Source organism: Pteronotus mesoamericanus, unplaced genomic scaffold, assembly GCF_021234165.1.
Source record: "Pteronotus mesoamericanus isolate MK-2021 breed Mesoamerican mustached bat unplaced genomic scaffold, CSHL_Meso_final contig_50, whole genome shotgun sequence".
Lineage (NCBI taxonomy): Eukaryota > Metazoa > Chordata > Mammalia > Chiroptera > Mormoopidae > Pteronotus > Pteronotus mesoamericanus.
In genome coordinates, this window is record NW_026555186.1 from 42,813,252 (window position 1) to 42,840,572 (window position 27,321).

The window sequence follows — 27,321 nt, forward strand, 5'->3', positions numbered from 1 at the left end:
AGAAGATGGTACTATATGTAAAGATCACTTCTAACAATGAAATAAAATCCAGCTTAACCAAAGATTATTAAATAAAGAAAAAGGCAACTATAAGGTTATTAAAAGTATGGAATATTTTTTCAAAAATCCATGTAAAGACTTTTCAGAAGCACAAAAAACAATTCTGTATAACAAAAATACCATTAGCAGTCAAAATAGATAAGACAAATTGACTTGACACTCTCTCTTAACATGTCGATACCTATAAAAAATGAACAGGTTTTAGTTTTTAGAGCATTTTTAGGTGTACAGAAAAACTGGGCAGATAGTACAGAGTTTCCATATTCTCTCTCTCCCTCACCCTCAGTTTACCTTATTGTTAACATGTTGCCTGAATGTGGTTTTTCTGTTAAAACTGATAAACCAATATTGAGAGATTACTATTAACTGAAGTCCATAATTTACATTAGGGTTCATTCTTTGTTTTGTGTAGTTCAATGATATTTTCAATTGCATAACTTCATGCATCCACCCTTACTGTATCATGGAGAATTATTTCACTGCTTTAAAAATCTCCTGTCCTCTACCTGTTCACCTCTCTTCTCATTTTTCCCATTCCCTGAAGACCACTGATCTTTTTACCCTCTCTACTTTCTCTCCCCAGAATGTCATTTAATGTCATATAGTTGGAATCACATAGGATGTAGCCTTTTCAGATTGGCTTTTTTCACTTAGCGATGTGCACTTAAAATTCTATCATATTTTCTTGTGCCTCGATATCTTATTTTTTATCACTGGATAATATTTCACTGTATTGATGTACCACAGTGTATCAAATTTACCTAGGGAAGGTTTTGGCAATTATGGTGAATAAGCTGCTATAAACTTTCATGTGCAGGTTTCTGTGTGGACATTAGTTTTCAACTTATTTCCATACATAACTGGATCATATGAGACACTGCTTAGCTTTGTAAGATATAACCAAATTGTCTTCCAAAGAGGCTGTACAATTTTACATTCCTATCAGCAGTAAATGAGAGTTCCTGTGGCTTCCTATCCTTGCCAGAACTGGTGCTGTGTTTCAAATGTTAGTGCAGTCTCCTTGTTTTAATTTGCATTTCCCTGATGACATATGATGTTGAGCATCTTTTCATATGCTTATTTGCCATCTGTATATCTTCTTTGCTGAGGTGTCTGTTCAGATCTTTTGCTCATTTTTTTAATTGAGCTTTTTGTTTTCTTGTTGAATTTTAAAAGTTTTTTTTTTGTATATTTTGGATACAAGCCTTTTATCAGATATGTGTTCTGCAAATATTTTTTCTATCTATGGCTACTCTTTTCATCCTCTCAATGGCCATACCTTTTTGCTTGGCAATTTCACTTTAGAAATTAACCATTTAGAAATACATGTGCATGTATTAAGACACAGCTCAAGAAAATTTGCCACATCATTGTTTAGGAAAAAAGAATCCTAAATGTCTATCAATGAGTACCTTGTTAAATGCACTAATGGAAAGCTATTCAGCTGTTAGAAAGAATGAGGTATTTCTACATAAGTGTTAATAGTGAAAAACTCTCTGAATAGTATGTCAAGATTTTGTGCTATTTTAACACAGGAATATATATATGGAAGTAGTTGCCCCTGGAAAGCAAAACTAGACAATTGGAATAGAAAAGGACTCACCATATACTCTTTTGTTCTATTTAAATGCTTTACTATATGTGGAACTACTATTCAAAAAACATTTTTTAAAGAAGAAAAGAATAGTAGAGATCAAGTTAATGATATGAAGGGACAACACCTGGATTCTTAATGTCATTTTACTTTTCTACAGAGAGCTCACAAAATCAGCTAATTTAAGAGGTATTTACTCTGGAAAAAATAACACTAGTTTATAGTATAAGCTTGCAGATCTATTTCCAGAAATAACTATCTGCAATTGTGTAGCTATAATTTAAGATTTATGAAAAAAGTTAATTATCTTATATTTACCATTGTACTCCCAAATACAATATGCTTATTCACTGGATGTAACATGTTTTGATATTTATGTAACCTATCTGCCTATTTTCAAGATTAGTAAATAAAAAGATAAGCTTCCCAAGCCTTTTTTTGCTGGTGAGCAATTCTATAGTAAAATTGAAAATAAATTATCAAATAATTCTGATAACCTTTATAATATAGTCTTCCCCCAAAATTAAAAAAAGACTGTTTAAATACTTAATCCTATTTAGAGAAGCAAAAGGGATCATTTTAAAGCAGGATTAGTAACACTGAATCTAGACTAATAAGATATCTCCTGGTTTTAACACATTGTGGCATTTTATATTTGTTTGGAATTCAAAATGTTCAATTTCAAAATTCCATATTGTCAAACTTTATAAGCTCTGCGAACATTTGACAAATTTATTTCACCTATTTAAAGATATATTGAAAATCTATACATCTATACAAGCATTGTCTAGAGAAGGGAGCCCATTTTGGACTCAAGGCTCTAAAACATAGGTTATTTGTATGTAATCAACACTGGTTTCTCAAAAGTGTGCTTAGATTAAGAACCTCAGTAGAGTGCAAAGGGTCACAGGAATGCTAGCTGCTGAACAGCGTCCCCCTACAGAGTTCGCTGTGGTTCATTTTACACTTCTGGTTAGTCCCATACTGTCACTTCCTTTCATAGAGAGTAGAGGTTGGCAGTACTTCCCTGTGACATTCACTTTCACACCCAAATTGGTCTTCATAGACTCCCATTGTGCGCACTACAAAGCAACTTGCCTTGTTGGCAGCTCTAAGTGGGAACTACAAGTCTTTCTTTTCTTCACTGTTCTTTTCTGGCTCACAAGCAACCTCCCACCAAAAGCTGAATCTGTAGAAGAGACTACATCCAAGAGATCATACTATGAAAAAGTATGAAGAGAAGCCCAGGTGGCCACCTTGCAAATTTCCAATGTGGAAGCCTTCGACCTCTCTGCCCAAGAAACAGCTAAAGTCCTAGTGTAATGAGCTTTACAAACCCTAGGAGCCTCTTTACCTTAACTACATACGCCTCCCTAATACAATCCCTTAACCATCTAGCTAAGGAACTCTTAGAAGCCATTTGACCCCTCTTAAGACCCCCTAAGAGTACAAACAATCTTTCAGAAGATCTGAAATCTTTGATTCTTCTGAGACAAACCCTAAGTGATCTTCTTACATCCAATTGAAGCAGCCATTGCTCTTTGTCATTGCTGGGGCTAAAGAAAAATGAGGGCCAAGAAACCTCCTGGTTTAGATAAATCTCAGATGCCACCTTTGGAAAATTTGAGGAACTGCCCGAAGATCAACTTTATGCTGAAGGAGCATTAGAAGTGCCCCATAAATCAAAACCGAAGCTACTCCATAAGATATAATCACCCAAAAGAAATATAGTAAGGCACCACAACAATCAAATAACATTCTATCATTTTCTGAAATGATCAAAATAGAAAACCATCGAAGTATGACCTCCCAAAAGGCAAATAAATATAATGATTAAATACCATTTCTTTCTCAAAAAATATTTGTGTCTCTATAGCATCTATTGCATCATATTAAATTACTTAAGAACACTGCCAATTTAACTAACTCAAAAATATAGTAGGAAACTAAATTATTTGGTTAAGCATCTTTATATTTTTCTCTCTGTGATATTAAGTACCTGGATATTTTTAAAACATCTGGATAATGGGGGGGAAAACCCCAATACTCACCTTTCATCACATTGTTTTGGTTACATAGACATAGCAGGAAACTCTTCACAAGGTCTTTATTAGCAAAATATGCTCCAATCAAAATAAATACAGAGGAAACCAAATGACTTGATCTTTTTTCCTCCATTCTGCCTTACACAAGATATTTTAAGCAAAAGATAAACTATACGGATAACTTAAGATACATTTGGTTTCTTTAATCATCAATTTCAAGGCGTATTTTCCTTTAGATTTAAGAAACAAGGTTTTTGATAAGAATTGATTAGCTTTGCTTTCATGGAATAAAAAATTTAAGATTTTTCTTGACAACTTCCCTCAAGATCTTTCTTTTCAAGGAGCTATAAAGCTATGTCAGAATAAATCAATCCTGGCTGTTTATAAAAAATGTAAGTTTTAACAATAAAGAAGGTACATATCACAAGGGGATGTTCTAGTACTTAGATATTTCTTATATCTGTCCTTCAAAATTCCTTTTATACTATGTTTGATAATCCACAAACATGTTTCTATAGTACTCTATTATTAATGTAATATTGAAGTTGCTTTTATCTGCCATGCTGCTTATATAATGATAAATTTGGAATAAGACAACTTACTATGACATAATTATATATTTTCTGTGTTGATTTTATTCAATAATGATAACTATTGCTTTGAAATACACAGCATTTGCCAAATCTCAACATTACTTAATATTATTCTGATGAAGTTGATCCTGCTTTTTCTTCTCTTTTTTTTCTGAAATTATCATGTCAAACATTTGATTCAATTCTTGGCTATCTCAATTTTATATATTTACAATGCCTCTATAACACAATTCTAATATGCCTCTCTAACACAATTCTAATTTTCAATTTGCATTGCCCTTAAGAGGAATAAAGTTCTCAGGATTGACCTAGTCTCTTTCGGGCTTGGCCCAGGACCAATGCAAGATGAGTCCAAATGGTGGGGGTCTGAATTTGTTGGAATTCACTCTGTTTCTTCATCCGCACCTCAGAAAAGATCTGCTAGAGATATGGATGAGGAATGCCAAATCTTAGTCAGGCTTGATGGATGAGTACCTGCCCAGTGTCAACTGCTCCAGGCACCAACATGTCAATCAAAAAATAGGATGCCATATTTCTCTGCCCTGATCTCTCTTTGACCCAGTGAATTCCATCTAGAAGACCCTCTAGGGCTCACGTTATCTTCTAATTAAATCTGCTTTTTCATTCTCTCTTTTAACTTTCATATTTCATGTCTTATATTTTTATTATTTTCCCATTGTTTTATTGTCTGTTTCTGAAATCTATCATCTACTTTCATTTTTATTCAAATTATCTCCAAATTTGGAAAAATGATCTACAGTATTTACTGTATAATTTAATACTGCTTAAACTTTACCTGAAACATGGAAGGCCAGTAAGCTATGCTTAATATAATACAAACAAGTTCCGACTCTCTAACCTTTTTATTTACCCAGGCAAAGCAAATAAAAAATACAAAGTAAATATATTAAACTAAATGTAATTCTTTATTGAGATACCAGCTTTTGAAATTTTCAGATTTACCTGCTTGCCTAAATTTGTTTTACAAATACAACCACTATTTTATTTTTTCCTCCTAAAAATACTACATGGTCGTGTAAAAGAGAACTTTGTATCATTCATTCTGATATAAATGAAAGTCTGCATAAGTATAAATATGAACACAGAGAGCAATATCTTAACTATTATGGCTTTGAATTCTACCTTGAATTTTAGAAACATTATTCCAACACACATGGCACAGCTTTCTCCAAAAGGATTTTGTTAAGACTAAACTTAAAGTAACATTGTGTAATTCTAATTACTATTGGAACAATACACTTATAGTTTACAATACGCTAGGCATTTTTAAAAATTATTTACATACAGTAAATCATTCAATTCCCTCAGCACTATATAACATACTGGAATCTAAAGCACCTAATTGTAAAAGAAAACAAAGAGAAAATTAATTTAGACCTACACCATCATTGTGAAGTTGAGAAAACTGAGGTCTAACAAAACAAAATATTTTGCTCAAAGCCATCCATCCAGCTGCCAGTAGCAGAAGAGGAGCTACTAGATCATCAAGTCTGCTTAATTTTTTCTTATAGGCCAGGCTGTGTTTCTTTTCATTAAAAAAATGATCTGATTTTAATTAAAGACAGATATTTGGAATTGACATGATGCTTTATCAATTAGAATTATGGAATTTGCTATATGTAAAGTACAAAAATGTAATTCTATGTTAATAGAATTTTCTTAATGTTTTTCTCAGACTTTACATTTATTTAAAGAATTCTATAATGTATTTTTTCAAGTAGTGGTATAGATTCAGTGGCAGGAAGCAAAAATAGAGAGAATGACAGATTTAAACAAATTTAAACAAAAGGACATGTTACCTGATTTATTTCTGAGTATCTTGAGTGACAAAAACATTTCTTCAAACAATTTTTGAACATTTTTTTCCAGCTTCAAAAAGGATTTTATGAGCTGTGATAAGAATTCGAGTTCATTTAAGGAAAGGAAAAAGTTTCTTTCTTTCTGTGGGCATTCAGGAGTAACTGTGAAAAGAAAAGATCAATATACATTGTATTTGTTTGTTCAGTAAATACTATAATGATCTGTGTGATTCCATAAACCATTAAAACTAACAAGACCCTCAATAAATAATCCAAGTTTGATCTTGAGGAGATGAGAGTACATATAAAACTCCCAAGGAGAGTCTTCTCTTCCAGCAAGCTGGAGCTCAGTATTCTCTTTAATGCAAATATGACAAATAATTATATTTATTCTCAGAGCTAGAAACAGGAATGTGATTTGTTGTTGTAAAATTATGTGCAAGTCTATTTTTTTAAAGTTTGGCACAACTTTAGTCATAAAGAAACATAAGACAAATCCAAACTGATGGACATTTTACAAAGTATCTGGTCTATACTCCCCAAAACTGTTGTGTCTAGAAACACAAAGATCAGGTTTTGACTAAACAAATGTTCTGTTCAAAAAAGTCTAAAAAGACATGACAACTGAAATTAATACATGATCAGTATTTTATTTTTTTATAAAGGACTCTATTGGGATAATTTGATGAAACCTGGGTAGAGTCTACAAGTTGATGCTATTATTGCATGACTTAATTTTCTGATTTAGATAACTATACTGTGGTTATGAAAGAGAATTCCCTGTTTAAGAAATACACATTGAAGTATATTAACGTAAATGTTTATAACCTGTTTTCAGTTCAGGGGAAAAAAATAGTTTTAAGAGAAAGAATGAAAATGTGGAAATGTGGTAAAATATTAACATTTGAGGAATCTGAATTTTTTTTGTAACTCTGAAATTAAAATAAAAATTTTTTAAAGACTAAGTAAAGGATACAAGTCTTCAAGACCTTAGAAGTGTTGCTATTATATCACTAAACACAAGTAAATTAACTTAGTTGTTGAATCTAGACTATATAATTCATGAAACCATGTTTTACAAAATAAACTATATAAATAGTTGTGATATCTATTACTTTCGTAAGAACAATGCAACTTAAGATAAAGAAGGTTGATTAATTTTCTTTTATAATTATGCTACTTATCAAGTGACGCTACCATTTTACTATGATATAAAAATATCTGAAACAGCATGGAAAATGAGACTGGCCTCACTAAATAGCATCTTTGACCAAGCTTTCAAGGATTTAAAAAAATTCTTTATTATCACCACTTCTTAAAATACATATTTATGAAGTGTTTGAGGCTTAATTACAAATAAAAAAATTGTATACTCATAAAATAAGCATAAATTTCCTTTGGAGAGAAAAAATTAAGAGTGCTATTTAAAAATGATGTAAGGTCTGACGATTCCATGTAAAATAGGTTCCTTTCATCACATGGATTTAGAAGGAAGGTTCCAGCAATGTAGCAATTTTATGGGTCATTCATAAACTTTAAACTGTTTGCAACAAACTTATAACCATTTGACACAGTTTTCACCAAGGACCGAAACTGTCATCGTATCTTTGCAAATAATATGAGAGAAACCTGTCAAAAACTCTGTTTCATCTGTAAATTGATGTTAGTCCTGCATACAACGTCTACCTCCAAACATCCCTACTCACATCTACTGTTCTTCTAAAGGCAAGCCAGAGAACATAAACATATACAACCAATACATATAACTAAGGTTTGCCATTAAAATCATGACAAAAGAGAATAAATATATTATGATTCATTTAGACATTGCTTGATTCTTATTTGGCCTGTTTGATTTCTGTTGCACTTTGCTCATATAGATAAAGGGGTTGGTTTAATCTTTTAAATCATAAAGATTGCTTTTAGAACTGAATGTTTATAAGCCAAATTTTCAAAGACTAAGAATCTGTCCTAATTCTTTAATAGTTTTGACTGAAAATTAAACACACTTAAGATGGTTTTGTGTCACTTGATTCTAAATTAGGAGTATTGTGCATGTTTATAAAGTAAGCAAAAATGTTCCCCCTCGCCCTCAAAAACACTCTAATCTGGCAGTGCTACTTGTTTAAAGATTGCATAGAGTCTGAGGATTCTTCTTGAAGAGGTTTTACTAACATGACCAGGATTTAGAAGGATCTTGTATTTCATAAATTTAACAATATTGAAAGATAAATTTATTTCCATTCAATGCAATTTTATAACTTAACAACGAAGAGAACTGAATAATATGTATGACCTAAATCTCATCATTTTTGTCCCAAAGAAACAATGACTGTGGTAGAGGTCCATTAATTAGTAGTCGTTATTTCCTATTACTTTTAGCTCAGTGTTCTCCCAAGGGGTATTGTGAGGGTTCTTAATTTATGGGGAAAATAATTCTGTGATAAATTCATTTTGTGAGAGTTCAATTAAAGCAAAATTAAACACAAAGGATGAAATAGCATGTCACAAACTTATTTGTCTTATTTTCCCCATAGTATCTCATAGGACTAGTGTTCCAATCATCCCACCTTAGCTCATGGTTTCTAATTACCTAAGCATTTCTATTTTTCTCTTCTTTGGACTCTTCACTGTTAAGCAAATTAGGAAAGTTTCCTCAGCAGAAATCAGCTTCCCTAAATTAATCTCTTTCCCTTCTTTCAAGACTGTTTGCTGCTCTCCTCCAAATCACCTTTCCAGAAAATGTTATCTGCATATAATCAATAGGGAGGTTTCCTTCCCCCTCTAAACCAATCTGGTCTTTATCTGTTTGTTGTTGGTTTTTGCTTGTTTATTTTTGTTTTTATCACTATGGAACTATTTTACTTCAAGAAATTTTGGACATAACATGTTTACATGCAGGCAATTATGATTAGCCAGCCATCAATCATTGCTATATAATATCTAAAATAATGATTGTTGCTTTATATAGGATAAGCTTTATGATTCTTAGGAAATGCAAATTTCTCCTAAATCCTACATAAAGAAAAAAATTAAATTTCCATTTTGGAGTAAGACTTTCATTTACCATCAGCTAACAATGAATAAGTTCATGTAAATAATAACTAGATAGTTCAAGGGATTTTTCCCTCCATATGATTTTAATAATTTTTTCTAAAATATAAAATTTCCTACTTTTCTGTTATTTAAAGTATTTGAACACAAGTTAAAATTTTCTTTGTGACAGGGTTATGATAAAAGTTACTTATTTCTGTGCTATACTCAGGGACTAATGTCTGTCCTGTTACAGGACATTTCTCAAACTGATTATCATTTGAAACGCATTTATGATCAAATAGGTTTGCAAACTACTACATACTAACTAATCCTAAAAGTGATTCACAGTGCAAATTAGCATATTAAAATCTCTATTTACTTCTACAATAGTGTAAAATTTAAAAAAAAGTTTCTCAAAAATTTTGACCAAAGAATACATTTACTAATACATCTATTAACATTGGGAATTTTCTCAGAAAAATTAAGAGGAATGTGCTCTGGATTATACTTCTAAAAAAATTTCACCACGAAAAAGAAATGCACAGATAATCATAGAACTATTGTCCTAAAGTAGTAGTAGTAGTAGTAGTAATAATAATAATAATAATATTACCTAAACAAGGAGAGAGAGAGAGGCTAAAGAATATAGGCTATATTATACAAAAAATAAAAACTCTTTAAAAGGTGATATAAGCTACGGACTATACACTTAGAGGTGTTTTTCACCTGATGATTAATAGTTAAAATATTAATTCTATTCTCACATAGCAAAATTAAGGTCATTGAAAATAAATTTAGAAGGACATAAGACTCCTCACATTTGATCCACAACAAAGCAGTGTTTGGAATAATTATCAAAGTCCAGCTAAATCAGACAAACCATAAAAATAAAGGTAGTGGCTAAAAGCACACATATTATTTTTCAAAACCATTAGCAACAGAATTCTTGTTAATAATAGCGTTAAGATACAGGAGAAAATGAGAAGCTAGAAAATCAGATAATCTGAGGCTGGTGGATCAGTATAATAGGATAAAAGGCGCACATTTTTGTTTTCCCAAGAAAAATGAACACTAGCCACCCTATTATTGAATGTAAAAGGATCTATTTTCAGTGAGGAAGTATTCTTGGTGCCACCAGACAAGTGATGTGAAAAAAAGGTGACACACAAAAGGCATTGAAAGTCTCATTATTCCAGATGAAATTCATGACATAATCCAAATGGAATATATTTGTTCCAGTAAAGAAAACTTTTAAACAATATTACAATGAGAAATCAGGAGGGACCACATAGGAACAAATAATAGGCAGCACTTTTGCCAGTACCCAGGCCACTTCCCGAGAGCAGGTGGGACTTAGGAGCGCACTGCGGCGTTGCGGTGGCCTGAAGGAGCCCCGTGCCTCCTTGAGCACCTGCTTCCATGGAGCTGCATAGCAGGGGAAGGAGCAGAAATACAAACACCATACCCCTGAGTTTATAAAGAACCTTCTTTGTCATGTAAGCCTAATTAATAGCTGGGAAATCATGAAGGAACTGCAGGCATTGTTTTTTGTAACAAACACAGAGAAGAAATTGAAGCTGTTTTTTTCCCCTTTCTCCAGCATTATTTTTGCAACTTATTTTTCAAATTTGTATGACTAGAAAAGCATTTGAAGTAAAACTAAGACAAGATATATTTGCACCTTAAGTTTTCAAAACTGAATTTATTATTTCTTCTCTCTTTTGAGGAAGTTTCCATTTGTAGTGCCCAAAGCAGTCAAGGTAAAACTTTAAAATAGAGTAAATAAATGAGTGAGTGAATTAATGATTCAAAGGATGAAGTGATCATCGTTGAAGCTGAGTGAAAATGCAACCTGACACAAGTTGAAGATGTGGAAATTTAGATGTCCCACGGGTTAGCGTCTGAACCCTCTTCTATGTGGTCAGAGGTTGAAGAAGGAACTACAGGGAACCTAAAGCTCGCAGAAGTTGATGAATCCAAATTTGAAGTCAGAAAACATTTAACTCTTTGAAGATGGAAGTTGGACTCCTCTCACTCTCTCTGGCTTTCCTCCACTTCTGTTTTTACCCCCTTGTTTTATTACGCAGCATACTGCTTTTTATAGTATCACTACTACCTGAGGCACAAGAAGTAGTAGAGTAGAGTAGTTAACACATAGAATTATGAGCCAGATGGCCTGGATTAAAATCCTGACACCATTCCCTACTAGCTGTGTGACTCTGAACATTTTACTTAGTTCCTCTAGGTCTCAGTAGTGTATGATTCTTACCTGAGTTAACCTATTACAGTAGTAACTAACTGAGAGGTAGTAAGTGCTGCATAATTGTCAGGTATTTACACAGCACTTAGCTAACTCCTCTGTGAAGCCTGCCCTCAGATCCCAGGCCAGCTTAGTTTCCTATTCTCCATACTCCTTCCTATTTTAACCTGCACATAACTTCATTTTAGCTCTTACTATGTCACATTCTAATTGTTTGGGAGATGTCTCCAGGTACTTTCATCTCCTAAAAGGTGGCAAAATTGTTCCCCATTATTGTATTCTCACTATTCATCACAGTCTACATGAATGCATGATTTCAAAATGCTACGTATTGATGAGTGTTAGAGACAAAGCTAAATGCTCTTAACTCATTTTGTTTGGCTCTTTCTTCCTGCCATTAACAAGTTTCTTTAGTAAAATACTAATATTAAATGAGGTTAACATTAATTCCTGTATGTCAACTTGAACAGGAAGTATTTTGGGAAGAAAGAACCATAAACATCATATCACATCACTTCACCATAAACCACTGTAAGTATTACTGTTCTAAAATGGACTCCATCTCTAAGCTTAAACATTTATGAGGTTGAATGGTAGCCACACTCCAAGACCTTCTACTGTTTCTTTGCTGTGTCAACCCTTCAAAACACTGGGTTGTTTTTGTGTGGTCATCACCTTTTTAAAAGAATCTAATACAATCTATGTATCTTTATTCATAAAAACAATTCTTTGGAGATAATTCTAGGAGGTTACCAGATCCTTTGAGTCCTGAGGGTTCTTTTGATCATCTGGTTAAGAACCCCTGTCATTGGTCCATCAGACTTTATAAGAAGTAGGCCCCATAGCACTCCCACCCACTAAGGAAACCTATAGCTGCTAGAAGTTTCTACTTCCCTTGTGTAAGAAGAATAGGTCCTGTCCAGCTTGTCCTTCATAATCTCCTTATTACCCTTCCCCTATGATAAAATAAAAGGTCTCAAAACATTTAAACAGACAACTAACTCTCTTGCCAATTATGATGTAGCCCCTGCCTAAGGTGAGGGAATAAAATGAGGAATAACTAATGCTCCATTCTTTCAAGAACTTAGACAAATACATAGATTAGTACCAAGTGGCCACTGTTTTGATTGTGGTATATGACAACCAAAACATTATATAAGAAAAGAACAATTTGCTAGTATATATGATGTCTGCATTTTCTGTAACTTCTTTCTCTGATTGTTATAGGCCAAGACAGTTGTTACATTTAATTTTGCAGCCATGACAGGAGCAGCAATAGTGATCTACAGATAGGTAGACACGTGAACAGAGAGAAGCACCATGTTTGGAATAAATCCTAACAACCCACCAAAAGCCCCCATGAGACAGGGAGGTTTGCTGTTCCCTTTGGCAGGGCACGTACTGCAAATATACCCTTGCCTCACATCTAAGAGAAACCTAACTGGCTGAAAAGAGTAGCGATAGAGTCACCTTGAAGCTATTCTTCTGGGTCAATGAGAAAACCAAAGAGAAACAGCTTCTATTACTACCCTTTTATGATTCCCAGGCCAACACTGGCTCAACTGGATGTTACCTAAACGTATTGTTAAATGATAATAAAATTCTCCCACACTCCATTCCATCTTCTCTGGCAAAAGCTGTCAGTATTACATGAACAAGGGATCAAGCTTCTTGCTCATTTGCCAAGGGTATAATACTCATGTCCTTCTCCTATTTTCTACCTTTCTTATTTTGTTTTATTTGACTGAGAGCATGAAAGAGACATCTGACTCCTAATGGGGTCACTGTTAGTTAAAGATGCTAATCAAAGAATGGTTTACCTTTGAATACAGCCAAAATTGAGAATTGTACCCAGGACAAACTTCTGAATATTTTTCTCAACTGACTTTTCTTTTGTATTATGCTGGTTTAATTCCCAGTTATAAATACTTAGATATGCTAACCCTTTCGGGGAATGTCTTAATAAAAAAAGACATCTACAGTGTAATAAAATAGGGTTTAAATTCTAAGTAATGTATGTTAATGGCACATTATTAATGAAATATATTCCTAATATTCACTTCTTGGTCTCAGTTTTGCTAGAGTTCAGTTAATTATATCTCTTATCATATGTGCTACTTCTAATATTATCATGAATAAAAATTAATCTATAAATAAAAAAATAAAATTAACCTATGGAAAAAACTTAAACTAAGTAACCCTCATTTTTACTAAAGAGTAAGACTGTATCTGAGTATTAATAATTCATTTTTAAAGAAAGAAATATGTTATGACAGAGAGAGGTTACATTATCAGCTCTTAATATAACTTGTTAAAATTAATTTTAAAAATTCAGCACTGGAATAAAAAAATGCTGTCATCAAAAAGATGGATTTAAGTTGACACCTACTGAGGGTGCTTCTTGATATATTTTCTAATTGAATCATAAACCTTTCAAAAGAAATTGAACATTTTTCCTTTTTATCCTAAAAAATAAAGAATAAGATATTCTTTACACTTTTTTTTATCAGGTAGGCAAATTATAATACCTATGAATGTATATTAAAATTAATATTAAAAGTGATAGCCATGGTGATAATAGAAATCTCTTGTACCCACCCAGAAAGTTGTACTCATGAACTCATTATTCTAACAGAGAGTAGGGAAGCCATTTCTCAGGAGTGATGGCACTTCATAGAGTAAATTTTACAGTTAATTTTACCTTTTTAGGCTGCCTTCCTCACCCAAGAAATAGTTATTTAGCTATAAAGGCAAGTCATATTTCCTCCACACTTCAAATAAGACATTGAAGCACCTTGGCGGCAGATACTACCTTTTACACTGTCTTGACTCAAAAGGCCTATAAGCTACAATTAGCATTTTTAAGTAGGTTTCATTTACTAATTCAAAAAAGATTTGTCTTGTGCCTACAATGTACCAGGCACCATGTGACAAATACCACGGGTGGTGACAGACGAGAGAGGCTCAAGGTGAGATCTGAAAACAGTGTGGGGTGACCAATAAGGGCCACAGCTCATACCAGTCACCATCAGCTCCTTGCGGCCATCCCTGTCTCTTCGAAGTATAGTTATCTCTCTTTAACTATTTAAATTCAGGCAATAAGAATGTATTAGGTTCAACATATAGGAAAAATTCAGAGCTAAGATAGTCTGTGGATAAAAAAGTAATTGAAGAAAAAAAATTAGGAGTTGAATGTCATCACATTTTCATACAAATGGTTGATATTGGGCTCTGTTGTTCTGTTATGGCTTGTTTCATGAGAACATTTTTTTTTTAATTACAAAAAAAAAATAGAAAATACATGAAAATTTAAGCAACCTAGGCATTTACTCTAACTAGGAATCGAACTAGCAACCTTTCGGTTATGGGATGACATTCCAACCAACCGAGCCATACTGACTAGGGCTTGATTTTTACATTACAATAAAATACAAAACTTTGTTCAATAAACACCAATACTTTAAAATTTAAATTGGATTGCATGGTGGGTCCAGTGTTGTTGGTGGCTAGGTTGTGGCAAAAAAGTGAGACAAGAGTAGATGGAAAGGGAGAAAAAGAGAAAGGCAGTGAGAGGCTGGGGGAGGCTGGCACACAATCTGTGGGACACCTCTAGCCCACAGCCTGTCTTGGTGCAGTCTGTGAGCTACGCTGGCTTTTGTCTCTGTAAGTGGAATGGAAAAAATCAAAACAATAACAATATTTCATGACATGAAAACTATGACATTTAAGTTTCAGGGTCCACAAATAGTTACATTGGAACGTAGCCACCTTGCTTTGTATCCATGTTGTCTATGACTATTTTATAATATAACAGCAGAGTTTAGTAGTGGCAGCAGAGACTACATGGCCTCCAAAGTTTAAAATATTAACTATCTTTTCAGAGAAAAGGGTAGCTCTGCCTTGAGAAGAATAGGAAGAATGCAAAAGAAATAGTCACAGACCAGTTGACATATAAAGGGAAAAACCATGGTCAAAGGAGAGGAGGGAGGATGGAGGAGGAAATGGAAATAAGAACAATGATAACTACCATTTACTGAATACCACTCTGTGGTAAATATTTATAATCTATGGTTATTTCTAATCTCAGCGAAACCATAATGAGGCAACTGAGGTTCAGAGAAGGTAAGTTACTTATCAGTGAAGGGCAAAGTAAACTTACTCTTTGAGAAAAACAGCAGTGACACCAGATTTTAAGTGAAGAACAACGTTTTGGGGTCAGGAGACAATTCTTATTAACAGTTTGAATCTGTATGATTCATATTGGAATAATATGGACAATCTATGCTTTAGGCAGAATTAGGGATCATCTTTTATTTTTCTCTTTTTTTCAAACAACAAGTTCTATTAATGATAATAGAAAATACATATATAATGCTTACTGTATGTCAGAAGCTGTTATAAATATTTTCCATGTATTTACACTAATCCTCTAAACTTTCTGAAGAAATCATCAATATTAGCATTTAGCTCTAAGGCATGTAGAGGTTAAATAAATTACTCAAGGTCACAAAACTCAGAAGTAGATTTTTAACGCACTATGCTGGTATCAAACAGTAGCAGGTATCAGAATTACCTGGAGAGCGGTTAACACACAAATTGCAAGGCCACCCCCCTAAGTTTCTGATTCAAGGAGTCCGGGGTAGAGCCTGAGAATATAGATTTGTCACATGTTCTAGGTGATGCTGTTGCTGCTGATTTCGAAATCACATTTTGAAAACTATTCCTCTATGATGTCTGTCTGGAAAAAGTCCAGTCATTGTTTATGTAATGTGATTGATTTGCACGAGACTGATGTAACCTGGCAGCAAAGGAGAGTGGACTGGAATGCACATGTGTGAACAATGATGTCTTGACTGTACCAGTCAGTGGGGGTGGTAGATGCTGTTGATGAGCATGTGTACTGTGTGGCTGTCACATTCAAAATGACTGAGCAAGTAGAGCAATGAATCTGCATCAAATTTTGCATTAAGCTTGAACATTCCTTTGAGGAAACGATTCCGATGATTTGGAAGACTGCAGCTATGGGCAATTATGTTTGGCAGCTTCATCACAACACACCTGCTCATGCATCACGTCTGGTGCAGAGTTTTTGGTGAAACATCAAATCACCGAGCTGACTCAGCCCCCTACAACCAGGATTTAGCGCCCTGTGACTTCTGGCTTTTCCCAAAACTAAAATGACCTTTGAAAGGGAAGAGATTTCAGACTGTTGATGAGATTCAGGAAAATATGATGTGGCCGCTGATGACAATTGGGAGAATTGTGTGAGGCCCCAAGGTGCCTACTTTGAAGGGGACTGAGGCATCATTATCCCATGTACCATGTTTCTTGTATCTTCTTCAATAAATATCTCTATGTTTCATAGTACATGGATGGATACCTTCTGGAAAAACCCTGTATTGCCTATTATTTCTGTGTACTCCCACATAGCTATCCTGTTCTCAATTTTTTAATTTATTGATTGATTTTTAGAGAGAGAGAGGAAGAGAGAAAAAGAGAGAGAGAGAGATTTGTCGTTCCACCTATTTTATGCATTCATTGGTTGATTCTTGTAGGCACCTTGACTGGGGATCAAACCTGCCACCTTGGGGTGTGAGGATGATGATCTAACCAACTGAGCTTCCCAGCCAGGGCCCTGGTCTCAATTTTTAAGGCTTTTCTTCAATATAAACTCTTCTCAAAATTTACTTGGTTTCTTGGGGGAATATGGTCTTCTAGGTGGTTTCTTTCTACCATTCTCCCAATTCAGGTTATCTTACACATCACTGGACAAGTTCTATTTCTGAAACGCTTCTTTTAAGTTACTTTTCTGCTTAAAAACTTTAACAACCACGTGTAAGTTAAACATCAAAGACTAGTTTTCAAGACTCTTTATAATTGCCCTTATGCTACATTTCCATCATTCACAGTTCACCATTTATTTGACACCTTAGTTTTTGTCTGCACAGCACTCGTCCCTTTTCTATTGCAGTAACAAGCTGATCCCCTGACCAATCAGAGGCCTTCCTTGAGACTTTTTAAACAGAGGTTAGCAGGGAAACTGTTAGGATGTGAGCAGGAGGCTGCCATGGGTACATAGTCCTCTGAGTGGAGAAACTCCACTGCATTAGGGAGAAATCAGAACAACAGATGAGGAAATACAGCTTGAAAGCTAAGTATAGGTTGCTCAGGTCTCCAGGTATCCTCTAGTTTCTGTTCTTCCAGATGTTTAATTGTTTAGCTCCATATCCTGTGAATAACCACTTTCTCCTTTAATAAACCCCCCTCCCTCCTTTGGCATAGGAGGCAGAGATGAGGAATAAAAGAACAAAGATGCAGCTTGCAAGCTGAGTCCTGGCTAATGCCTTTATCAATATTTAGAAGAGGCCCTATGTGCCAGTCTCCCTTCTCTTCACTGTCTCCAACAGTAATCTCTACCACTGGTACGTCTGCACTGCAAGGGAAATGCTTTTCCTTTCCCTCTGCCTATACACAGCCTACTCATCCTTCAAGACCAAACTCAGGTTCAAATCCTTCATTATGTGTTTCTAGCTTGCCCTTCCTCACACAAAAATCTCCCTTCCCTGAATCCCTTATGTACTTAAAGTCTTATAAAAATTACTTGATAATTAATTTAATATGGCATTATATACTTTTTCCCTTTCATATTGCTTTGTGGGTCTTTTTTAGTACTAGATCTGAAGGCACTTGAAGGCACTAAGTTGATTTGAAACTTCAGAAAAAATTGCTTAGAGAAAAAGTTTTCATAAAAGAAATATAATTAACTGCTCCAGAGTTGAGCTGGGGATGAGGGTGGATGGGGAAGAGTAGGTCTGAACTACACAATAAGACACATTGTCGCAATTCTTCAGGTTGAGTGATGAGATGGGAGAAGCCAGAACACCTGAGAAACAAGGCCTAAGATTTCTTTCTGTTATGCCTTCAGAATGAACTCTCCATTGCGTATACACCTCCTACTTTGCATTAATTTCTTCCTGCTTTCTGCTACTCCAGATACTGCCCATCTGCAACCAGCACAGTCCCATTTCATCTTGATCACCCTGGACAGAGGTCAGACGAGATCCCCTACCTCCTGGGATCACTTTCTCAGAACTCTGCAACTGCTTGTCTGCCTAACTCCCAGCGGCCTTTCATGTATTCATATTTTATTTCTCAGAATAGATGGGAAGTAAGGGCCTTCTACTTCTTGAAGTCCCCATTAATCTTTGCACAATATTTTTAAATAGTAGGGGCTCAATTAATAAGTTGGTGACTACATTATACCTCCAGATACTGATTTATTTCAAGGAAATGGAGAAAATGATTCAGTTAAGAAATATTCATCAAACTCCTGTTGTGTGCTAGGCAGTGGATTGGGTGCTGAGGAAAATAAATAATACTTGCCCTTGGGTGCTTAGAGTGCATATGGGGAGACAGACCCCTAATTAGATATTTTAATAGAATATGCTAAGAGCTTTGAGAAAGGCATATGGAGATGCGGTGGGAGCATGGGCTAGGGGCTCCAGCTCAGATAAAACTTCCTGGAAGAAATGACACATGAGCTGTCATAAAGGATCAATGGAAATTAGGCAAAGGGGAAGAAGAGGGTAAGGAGATGGGAAACGGCACAATACTGAACTGACAGAAACCCTGTCACTTCAGTGTTACTAGAGACTGAAAAATATGAGGTGGCGAGAGGCATGAGATGAGGCTGGAGAAGGCAGGTGCTAGGTGAAAGAAGGCTTGGTTTCTCATACTAAATAGCTGGGGGGTTTTGCTGACAGTGATGAGGAGCCACTGAAGAGCTTCAAACAGGAGAGTGGTGTATGCTCAGCAGATGTTTTAGAGGTAAATAAAAATAAGGGTAAGCAATCCAGTCATAAAACAAAACTATTTTAACAGTCCAAGTGAGAAGCGATAAAGACCTAAATTGGGTCTTGATGGCAGGAATAGAGAGAAGGAAATAGACTTGGAAATATTTAGGTGGTGAAGTAAAATAATCTTGATGATCATTTTGATGGTGAGGAGGGCAGGCAGGCAGGGAAAGTGAGTCACAGTTTCTCCTTGAGGAATTATTAGTGCCATTAACCTGACCTGGGAAGGAAGAGCAGGGATCGGGGGAATAATAAGCTCCGGTTTTTCCACTCTGTGTTTGAAGTGGAACATCTAAGGGACCAAGTGAGCAGGCACTTAGCTCTAGAAGCAGGAAGCCCCGGGGTGGAACCAGTGCTGGTAGCCAGTCACATGTAGTGATGGCGAGAGTCATGAGGGAAAGCAAAAGAAATCCCCACATACATTTATCATTTTAATTCTGTCTAATTTCATAACTATTATCTATTTTAACTTGAAAAAGTTCCTATAGCACTCCCTGAGAATATTACATGGAGCATTTTAAAGATAAAATGACATAGGCAATGAGAAATTGATTTAAAAATAACAAATATGCAGCCCTTTACCATTTAGTGATATTTATATGGTAAATATGTTAAAATATATTTACCACATAGTATGGTAACGTAAAATACTTTCAAAAATGATGGCAAGTCTTACCTTGTCAGTTTAACATTATATACGTGTATGTATATATGTTTTAAATAATATAAAAAAGTGCTTAGTTTGTGCCAGACACTATGTAAAAGTATCAGTATTAATACTTAGATACTATGAGGTAGCTTTTATTGTCAGTTCCATCTTACAGATTAAACAACTGACACAGAACACAAGCAACCTGCCCAAGGCCACACAGCTGCCCAGTGGCAAAGCTGGAATGGAAAGCCACTTCCATTCAGGCTTCAAAGCTCCAAGATATTAAGCATTAAGTTCCTCTCCTTCACCCAATCTCTTTGCCCCCTTTTTATCCATAATGAGAGGGTATCAGGCAAGAAGGCAATAACCTTGATAATCCAGGAGGAGGCAGGCAAGTACAGAAATTTTAACAGAAAAAAATTCATAACAAATTGATGTCTAAATAAATGCATGCCTCAATCTAGATATTTATGCTTCTGAATATTGTACTTAAAACCCAGTGAGTATATTGGTTTTAGAGGACATATTTAACTTACATATCAAAAGTTAAATTAGCTTACTGTTTGAATTGGAATGTCACTTCTAGGAATAATACTTCCAAAGATACTAACATGAGCATACAAAGAAAAGAAACTGTGAAAGTCCTAATATCTATCAACAGGAGTTAGTTAATTAAATAATGATGTAATCAGCCCTGGCTGGTGTGGCTCAGTGGATTGAGTGCCAGCCTGTGAACCGAAGGGTCTCTCTTTCGATTCCCAGTCAGGGCGCATGCCTGGGTTGCAGGCCAGGACCCCAGTAGGGAGCACACGAGAGGCAACCTCACATTGATGTTTCTCTCCCTCACTTTCTCCCTCCCTTCCCCTCTCTCTAAAAATAAATAAATAAAATCTTTAAAATGATATAATCATACAATATCTTGTAAAAATGTAGACCATTTTGGACATATTGGCACAAAAGAGGTCCATAAAATACAAATATGCCATTTTAAAATTGCAGAGGAATTTGTAGAACATAGATATAGAGTACATGCACATGCATAAGTGTGGAAGGGTACAAGCCAAACCATTAATAGGGATTAATTTAGGGTGCAGCATTTAAGTCTAGAGACGTGAAAGAGACCTAACAATTTTTACTTTATATGCTTAAAATGTGTACACACACACACACACACACACACACACACACACTTATATATAACAGTGGGCATGTATTGCTTTGGGGAAGAAAAAAATTAAGATTTTTCTAAATCCAGTGAGTCAACAAATCTGATAAAATCAATTTAAATTTAGCCTTATGCAAATAAATTATGCTACATCTATATTATGGAATATGATGTTGCTGCTGAAAAGAATGTCAGACCAGATTGCACTGACATGGGAGGAGGTCATGAAATATTAATGAAAAAAAAGCACATTGCAGAACAATATGTCTAGTTTGCTCTCATTTTCTAAAATACAGATTTTTATATTAATTCTTATCTGTGCATAACAAAATTCTAGAATATTCAACAAAGTGTGAATAAGATTGGTGATCTTGGGAACTGGGCATGGAGGGAAGAAAAAGTGAGGAATTAACTTTCTCCTTAATATATATTTGATGTTTTAAGTTTTATAATGAAATGTATTAATCTGGTAATTTTTTAATAAAATCATGTCTAACAAAATGTATTTCTAGGAGATCACTTTATTTATATTTTATTCCAGGTCTTAAATATTTGATATCATAAAGTCTACAAGGGTGACCTAGAGAAAATTTAAAATTCATAATGTTTATGAAATCTATAATTTAGTTTAACTTTACATGTTTAATTGTACACAAAGGACTGCATGAAGGTAAAAAATACTGTAATATATTTTCTAAATACTAGTTTTCCTTTCTTCCCATTTCCAACGTAAATCTGGCCCTCTTCACATAATATCCTAAATGATGAATGAGTTTCCCATAACATTTTCATGAATAATCTAAACAATTTCAATTGTATCAATTCTTTCCCCCTTGTTAATGTGAGGAAACATAATCAAGGCTTCCACAAAGCTTCCATTTTTCACAAATTTGTGTTATTTCTGGAACAAACAAAACAAATCTGGGCTCTAGAAATGCTCCTGGTATTCACTTGGGAAGTGAGGCCACCTCCCCTCTGGCCCCATCTCCTCTCCGGTGACCACAGAACCTAGTTTTCTTCTCTAACTGGGAAGGTCCCTAGTGAGACCCTTCTGCTCTAGAATTCAGGATGTGTCTTCACCTTAAGGTCCTTAGCAGGAACATCTCATTTCTCTCTTAGCTCTTTCCACAGCACTCACACTCCATTATCTGACAATCTTAACTCCTGCTTCTAAGGGCCTAGCCATGCCTTATGCATTTTTGTTTCCTTTCTTGGTAGAATCTTTTGAGAAACTCAAGAGAATTGTACTTGAGAAGCAATTAAAAAAAAAAAAAAAGAACCTCTCTGATTTCTCCTAAGGGTTCAGAAAGAAAGTCTTGCCACTTGAGAAGCAAGTATGGGTATCTTCCTAATGAGGAAGAGTCGACTCTGAGTTTTCCAGCCTTTGGCATCTTCCAGGTAGGTAGACATCTCAGACCAGACTTTCTCACCATTAGTCCAAAGTGGCAGGGCCCTCCAAAGGATTGCTGTGGGAGATGCCTATGATTTCAGCCTGTGCACCAAGGATTATGATCATAAACATGTACCTGTAATTCAAAGAAGTCTAAGGGAGAAAGAGCCTCAATTAGATCAGCTTGCAAATTGCTCTAATTTTAACCCCCTAAAGATCTCTTAAATAAGACATTTATTGATAAAATCATATTTTTCCAAGCTGTTTGGAGAAGTATCAAAGAAGAAGTAAATTTGAGCAATAAGTGGGAATTTTGTATAAGGCTATAGGGGTGGTCCTTGTCTCAAAAGGGTAGAGGGGCAATGAATAATATACTGGAGTGGAAGTTGTAAAGCTCCTCTCTTTAATCACTGGTGGAGTTTGCTTTCTCTCATACCAAGCAACATGATTGGAAAGTAGCCATTTACAGTTGTTTGGAGAGCCAAGATTTCTAGCATGCGAAAGTGAGACTTAGATGCTTGGAATTCACTTGAAGGCTAGAAGGCTAGATGTGACAAACTGGGGAAGCAGCTGTGTCTCTTTGTTTTTATCACAAAGTGGCATGAGTGATTCCAAAGTGATATTAGATGAACAATCTTATTTTTGTGAGTGATTCAAGATGAAGACCAGATTTTATAAATTCTAACTATTGAGAAAAAAGTACAACTCTGTTCTTGAAAAAACACAAAATTATATTCACAGAGACTGCCTTTTGCCCTGGCTGGTGTGGCTCAGTGGATTGAGCACAACACTGTGAACTGAAGGGTCGCGGGTTGATTCCCAGGCAGGGCACATGCCTGGGCTGCGGGCCAAGCCCCCAGTAGGGGGCACTCGAGAGGCAATTACATATTGATGTTTTCCTCTCTTTCTCCCTCCCTCCCCCCTCACTAAAAATAAATATGTTTTAAAAAAAGAGACTGCCTTTTTAGAATTTTCTTATATTAATTATAAATCAAAGTTAACATTTAGAATTATGTCCATGTGATATTAAAAAGTAATCTCAGTACTCAACCCTTTATTTCATGGAGATACCAACTGAAAGTATCTTAAAAGCCAATTTTCAAAATCAAATCTAAGTTATGGTATAATAACTAAGCATGAAATATGTTAGCTCCACATCACCGATAAAGATTAAATGCCCCAAACTGTGAAAACGTAGATAACTAAGCAATTTTATTTGATGACTATGAAAACTGATTACAGGCAAATTCTTTTAAAATGAGTATAAAGAGAGAGGGTTACATCTTTCTTTTTTCAAAATCTTTCGTAAATAAAAGACATGAAAATAAAAATTATCAATGAATAGAGACTTCAAGTTCTTAAAGGAAAAGGTCCAGTTAATGATAAACATACTTGTAAATAATCATACATAGAACAAATTCTAACATGATTTAGCAGAAAATTCAAATTTTATTACAAGTTCAGATTTCAATACAAAACTTTGCTGTGGTATTGAGTAATCTCATGACCTTTAATATTACTTTGCAGGGTTTGAAAAATACAATTAGTTATCAGCAATCAATTTGTTGATTCTATTGTCCCAAGACAGCAGTTGCTACCAGTGGGAAAACAGTGCTTACGCTCTAACTACTATTGCACACTTCATAACCTGCTAATTAGCACTTAATTTCCCCTTTGCTTGGGGAATAATGATTATTGCCTTCACCTAATACAACAAAGCACTACCTTTAACAATCAATTTTTAAAAATTAGCTAATGATCCATAGACAACACTCATCACTCCATGAGAGCCTTACATATTCCATCAGGACATAATAACCATTACAATTTTCAAGGGCTGCTAGAGATAGTAAATGCTATCATAAATGTAGAATAGCCACTTTGATTATTTTAGGAACTATAAAACTTTGAACATTTTGACCTTTAGTATGAAAATTTCAATCAACAGTTTTAAATTTGCATATTAAAAGATTAAGGCATGACTTAAAATATTTAACATGAGATGGCCAAAGATATTAATTTCTATCCAGTAGATTTTGAAGAGGCAAAGCAGACTTTTAGATTCTTTCAAACTATAGACATATTTGGTAGCATATGACCATTATTCTTGGTAAAGAAAATAATTATAAAAGGTGAAAGCTGACTTCTAAATTTTGTCTGCGGTTTTCAATAGCAGACTCTAATTTGGAGACAAACTTTTCTATTAAAATGTATTTTTTCTTTATACTCATAGATCAAAGCATGTACTAATGTTCAATATTATTTCCTTTTTACTGAATCATGTAAATGTCATCAGGTCTCTGTCTTAGGATAGAATGCATACTTACAAAAGGCAACTCTTATCTACTGTCTCAACCTAAACATATGCTGTACTTCATTCAAATAAATGGGTTTGAAGTGCAAATTTATGAAATCTGGATTATAATTCACATGATGATGAAAGCACCAAAATCTAGATAATCTAAATTATAACTATGAACTTACATTGTACATATACTTTGTTTGCATGTGTATCACTATTAATTAGTATCGTACACAGCGACAGCATGCCAAAAAAAAAAGAAAAAATGAATATGCACAGTCAAGAAAATGAAGCCAAAGTACTTACTAGTCTCAAGAGGAGTTAAGAAAAATATTACCCAAATTTCCAAGTTCTCATATCTAATTAAATCTATTTAATAAAAAATATGACAAACTACCAAAAACGTGAGCCAAAATAATTTAGATAAGTGAAACAGCAACTGATTGCCAAGAAAATTGAAAAAGTCATACCAAACACTTAGAGGTATAAGATGAAAAAAAAAAGAATATAAAATTTAACTAAGTGACCTAAATTTTATTTGTGGTTTATGGTATCCTAATGAAAGATTAAAGAAGTCCTACATTGAGAAAAATTAATGGAAAAGCTCTATTTAATGCTTATTATACAAGTAAAAACAGAAGAAAACAAAGTTAGGTTTGGGTTAAATGAGATATAAAGTAGTTTTGAAAAGTAAAAACAAGACAACTTAGCAATTGTGTATGGGGAAATTTTAAGGAGTAAATTACCAAAGTGGTACATGGGGAGATGCATGCATAAATCCCACTAGCAATCCTGTGTTCTTCTGATCTTGGTGATACTCACTTTTAAGTGATGCCATAACTACTGTAACAATCCTGCGTTTATGGCAGTATTCATCTACTCTGGTCCCCGAAGACAGTGAACTTAAATGGAGTGTTATTCTTTCTTTTGCATTTACTAATGATGGATTTAGTTTTATAGGCACTAGTCACAGATAGACCCTTTTTTATGTCTCACTGTGGTGTGTAATTTTTTAAAATAACTGTATGCTTGAAATAATTAGTGCTGCTGGATATAATCACTAATTTCCTAAAACTGAAAAAGGCAACTTAATATTTCTGCATAGCAGCTGTAATATACAATATTGCACAAAACTAAATTATTACAAACAGCGCCGGCAGTTTTCTATACACAGTACTTAAGATAATTATAAAAAATCATCTTCATTACTGCTTGCTAGCATTTTTAAAACAGTTTAATTTGGATAGGTTACAAAATACATTCAACTCACACAGATATAATTACTGTAAACCTAAGAAGCTATAAAATGTTCCCAACCAAATCCCTTTGACCCTGTTAATGTCTACTTCTTGTTAATATAAGGCAAACATTGTTTGTAGCGTACATTTGTTATAGAATATAAAAAAGGAGGGGGGGTAAGAAAATCCCTTAACAGTTATTATTGATTCCTCCATTTACTGACTAAGAGTTAAGTGCTGTTTACAAAACAGAACAGATGCAGATGCTGACAAAAAGGTAAACAATTGTTGCATGGCTTCCTGCCAGATTCTGAACCAATATATTAAACTCCAAGTGAAGCACATTTCCCCTATGGATTGCACTTATTGCCACTTCATTTCCTGTGTGCTCCGTCTCTCTATTGCAGTGCCTGGCACTAAGCTATTTCCAGTTCTTTGCTGACCCCTGAGGCCTGCTGCTACCACACACAGCCATTAGAGAAGGGAATTGCATGTGTCTGACACGGCCTGAAACCAATTATTTGATATTTTCTTCAGAATGATGCCCAACTCTGTTGGGAATGAGCAATCATGAAATAATTTACCTCCTGATTTAATTTTTTCCTGCACAAATTAGTTGTAGACTGAGCTGGCTATACACAGATGCCTGTGACACAGCTCTGTCTTATCAAGATGATACTTGAAATGAAGCAGTGGTGTCTGAATTGAATAGGTTGGGGAATCCTGCTTTAAAGAGGCATTGACAAGTTTATCAGATATACTGATCACATGTACTCTCTGTTGATTGAAAATGACAGAACCTTAAAGAACTATCAGGACAGCAGAGAAAACCACAAGGATGTAAACCTTTTATTATGGTATTTAATGTTTTGAAACATCTGTCTGATTTCTGGTTTCCTTTTTGTGGCCCAAAAACCTTGATGCATTATCAAAATTTAACAAAAAACAAGTTCATGTTGATTCATGACTGAGTGACCTTCATTAAATTTTGTAATTTAGTAATTCTGTTTTCAGATATAGTCATAAATGTCAAGAAAGTATGTCACAGAAATAAGGCAAAACATAAGATTATCACTCATCAATAAACATAGAAAGTTTGTATAAATTTGCATATGTTAAATCCAAATAATGAAATATTAAGGTCAACTGCTCAAACTCAATAAAGACAATACAAGTCTCTTTAGAGGGACTGGCTAAACATAAGGTTCAACCAAATCTATGAAGTAATTTCTTGTCTATAAAGTTGAGCAAGGATTATCCTCATTTTTGCCTACTGATTTCACATCAGATCTTAGCTATTAAATCTTAAAAGG

At 34.5% G+C, this 27,321-nt stretch overlaps 1 protein-coding gene across 1 annotated transcript in view; it reads right to left on the bottom strand.

The window, feature by feature from the left end:
* The window catches only part of KIAA0825 (KIAA0825 ortholog), a 386,482-nt gene that overhangs the window by 277,461 nt on the left and 81,700 nt on the right, over positions 1 to 27,321 (bottom strand). Inside the window, exon 5 of the mRNA XM_054578604.1 lies at positions 6,113 to 6,274. Within this exon, the coding sequence (XP_054434579.1) occupies positions 6,113 to 6,274 (162 nt within the window). The remainder of the gene's footprint in view (positions 1 to 6,112; positions 6,275 to 27,321) is intronic.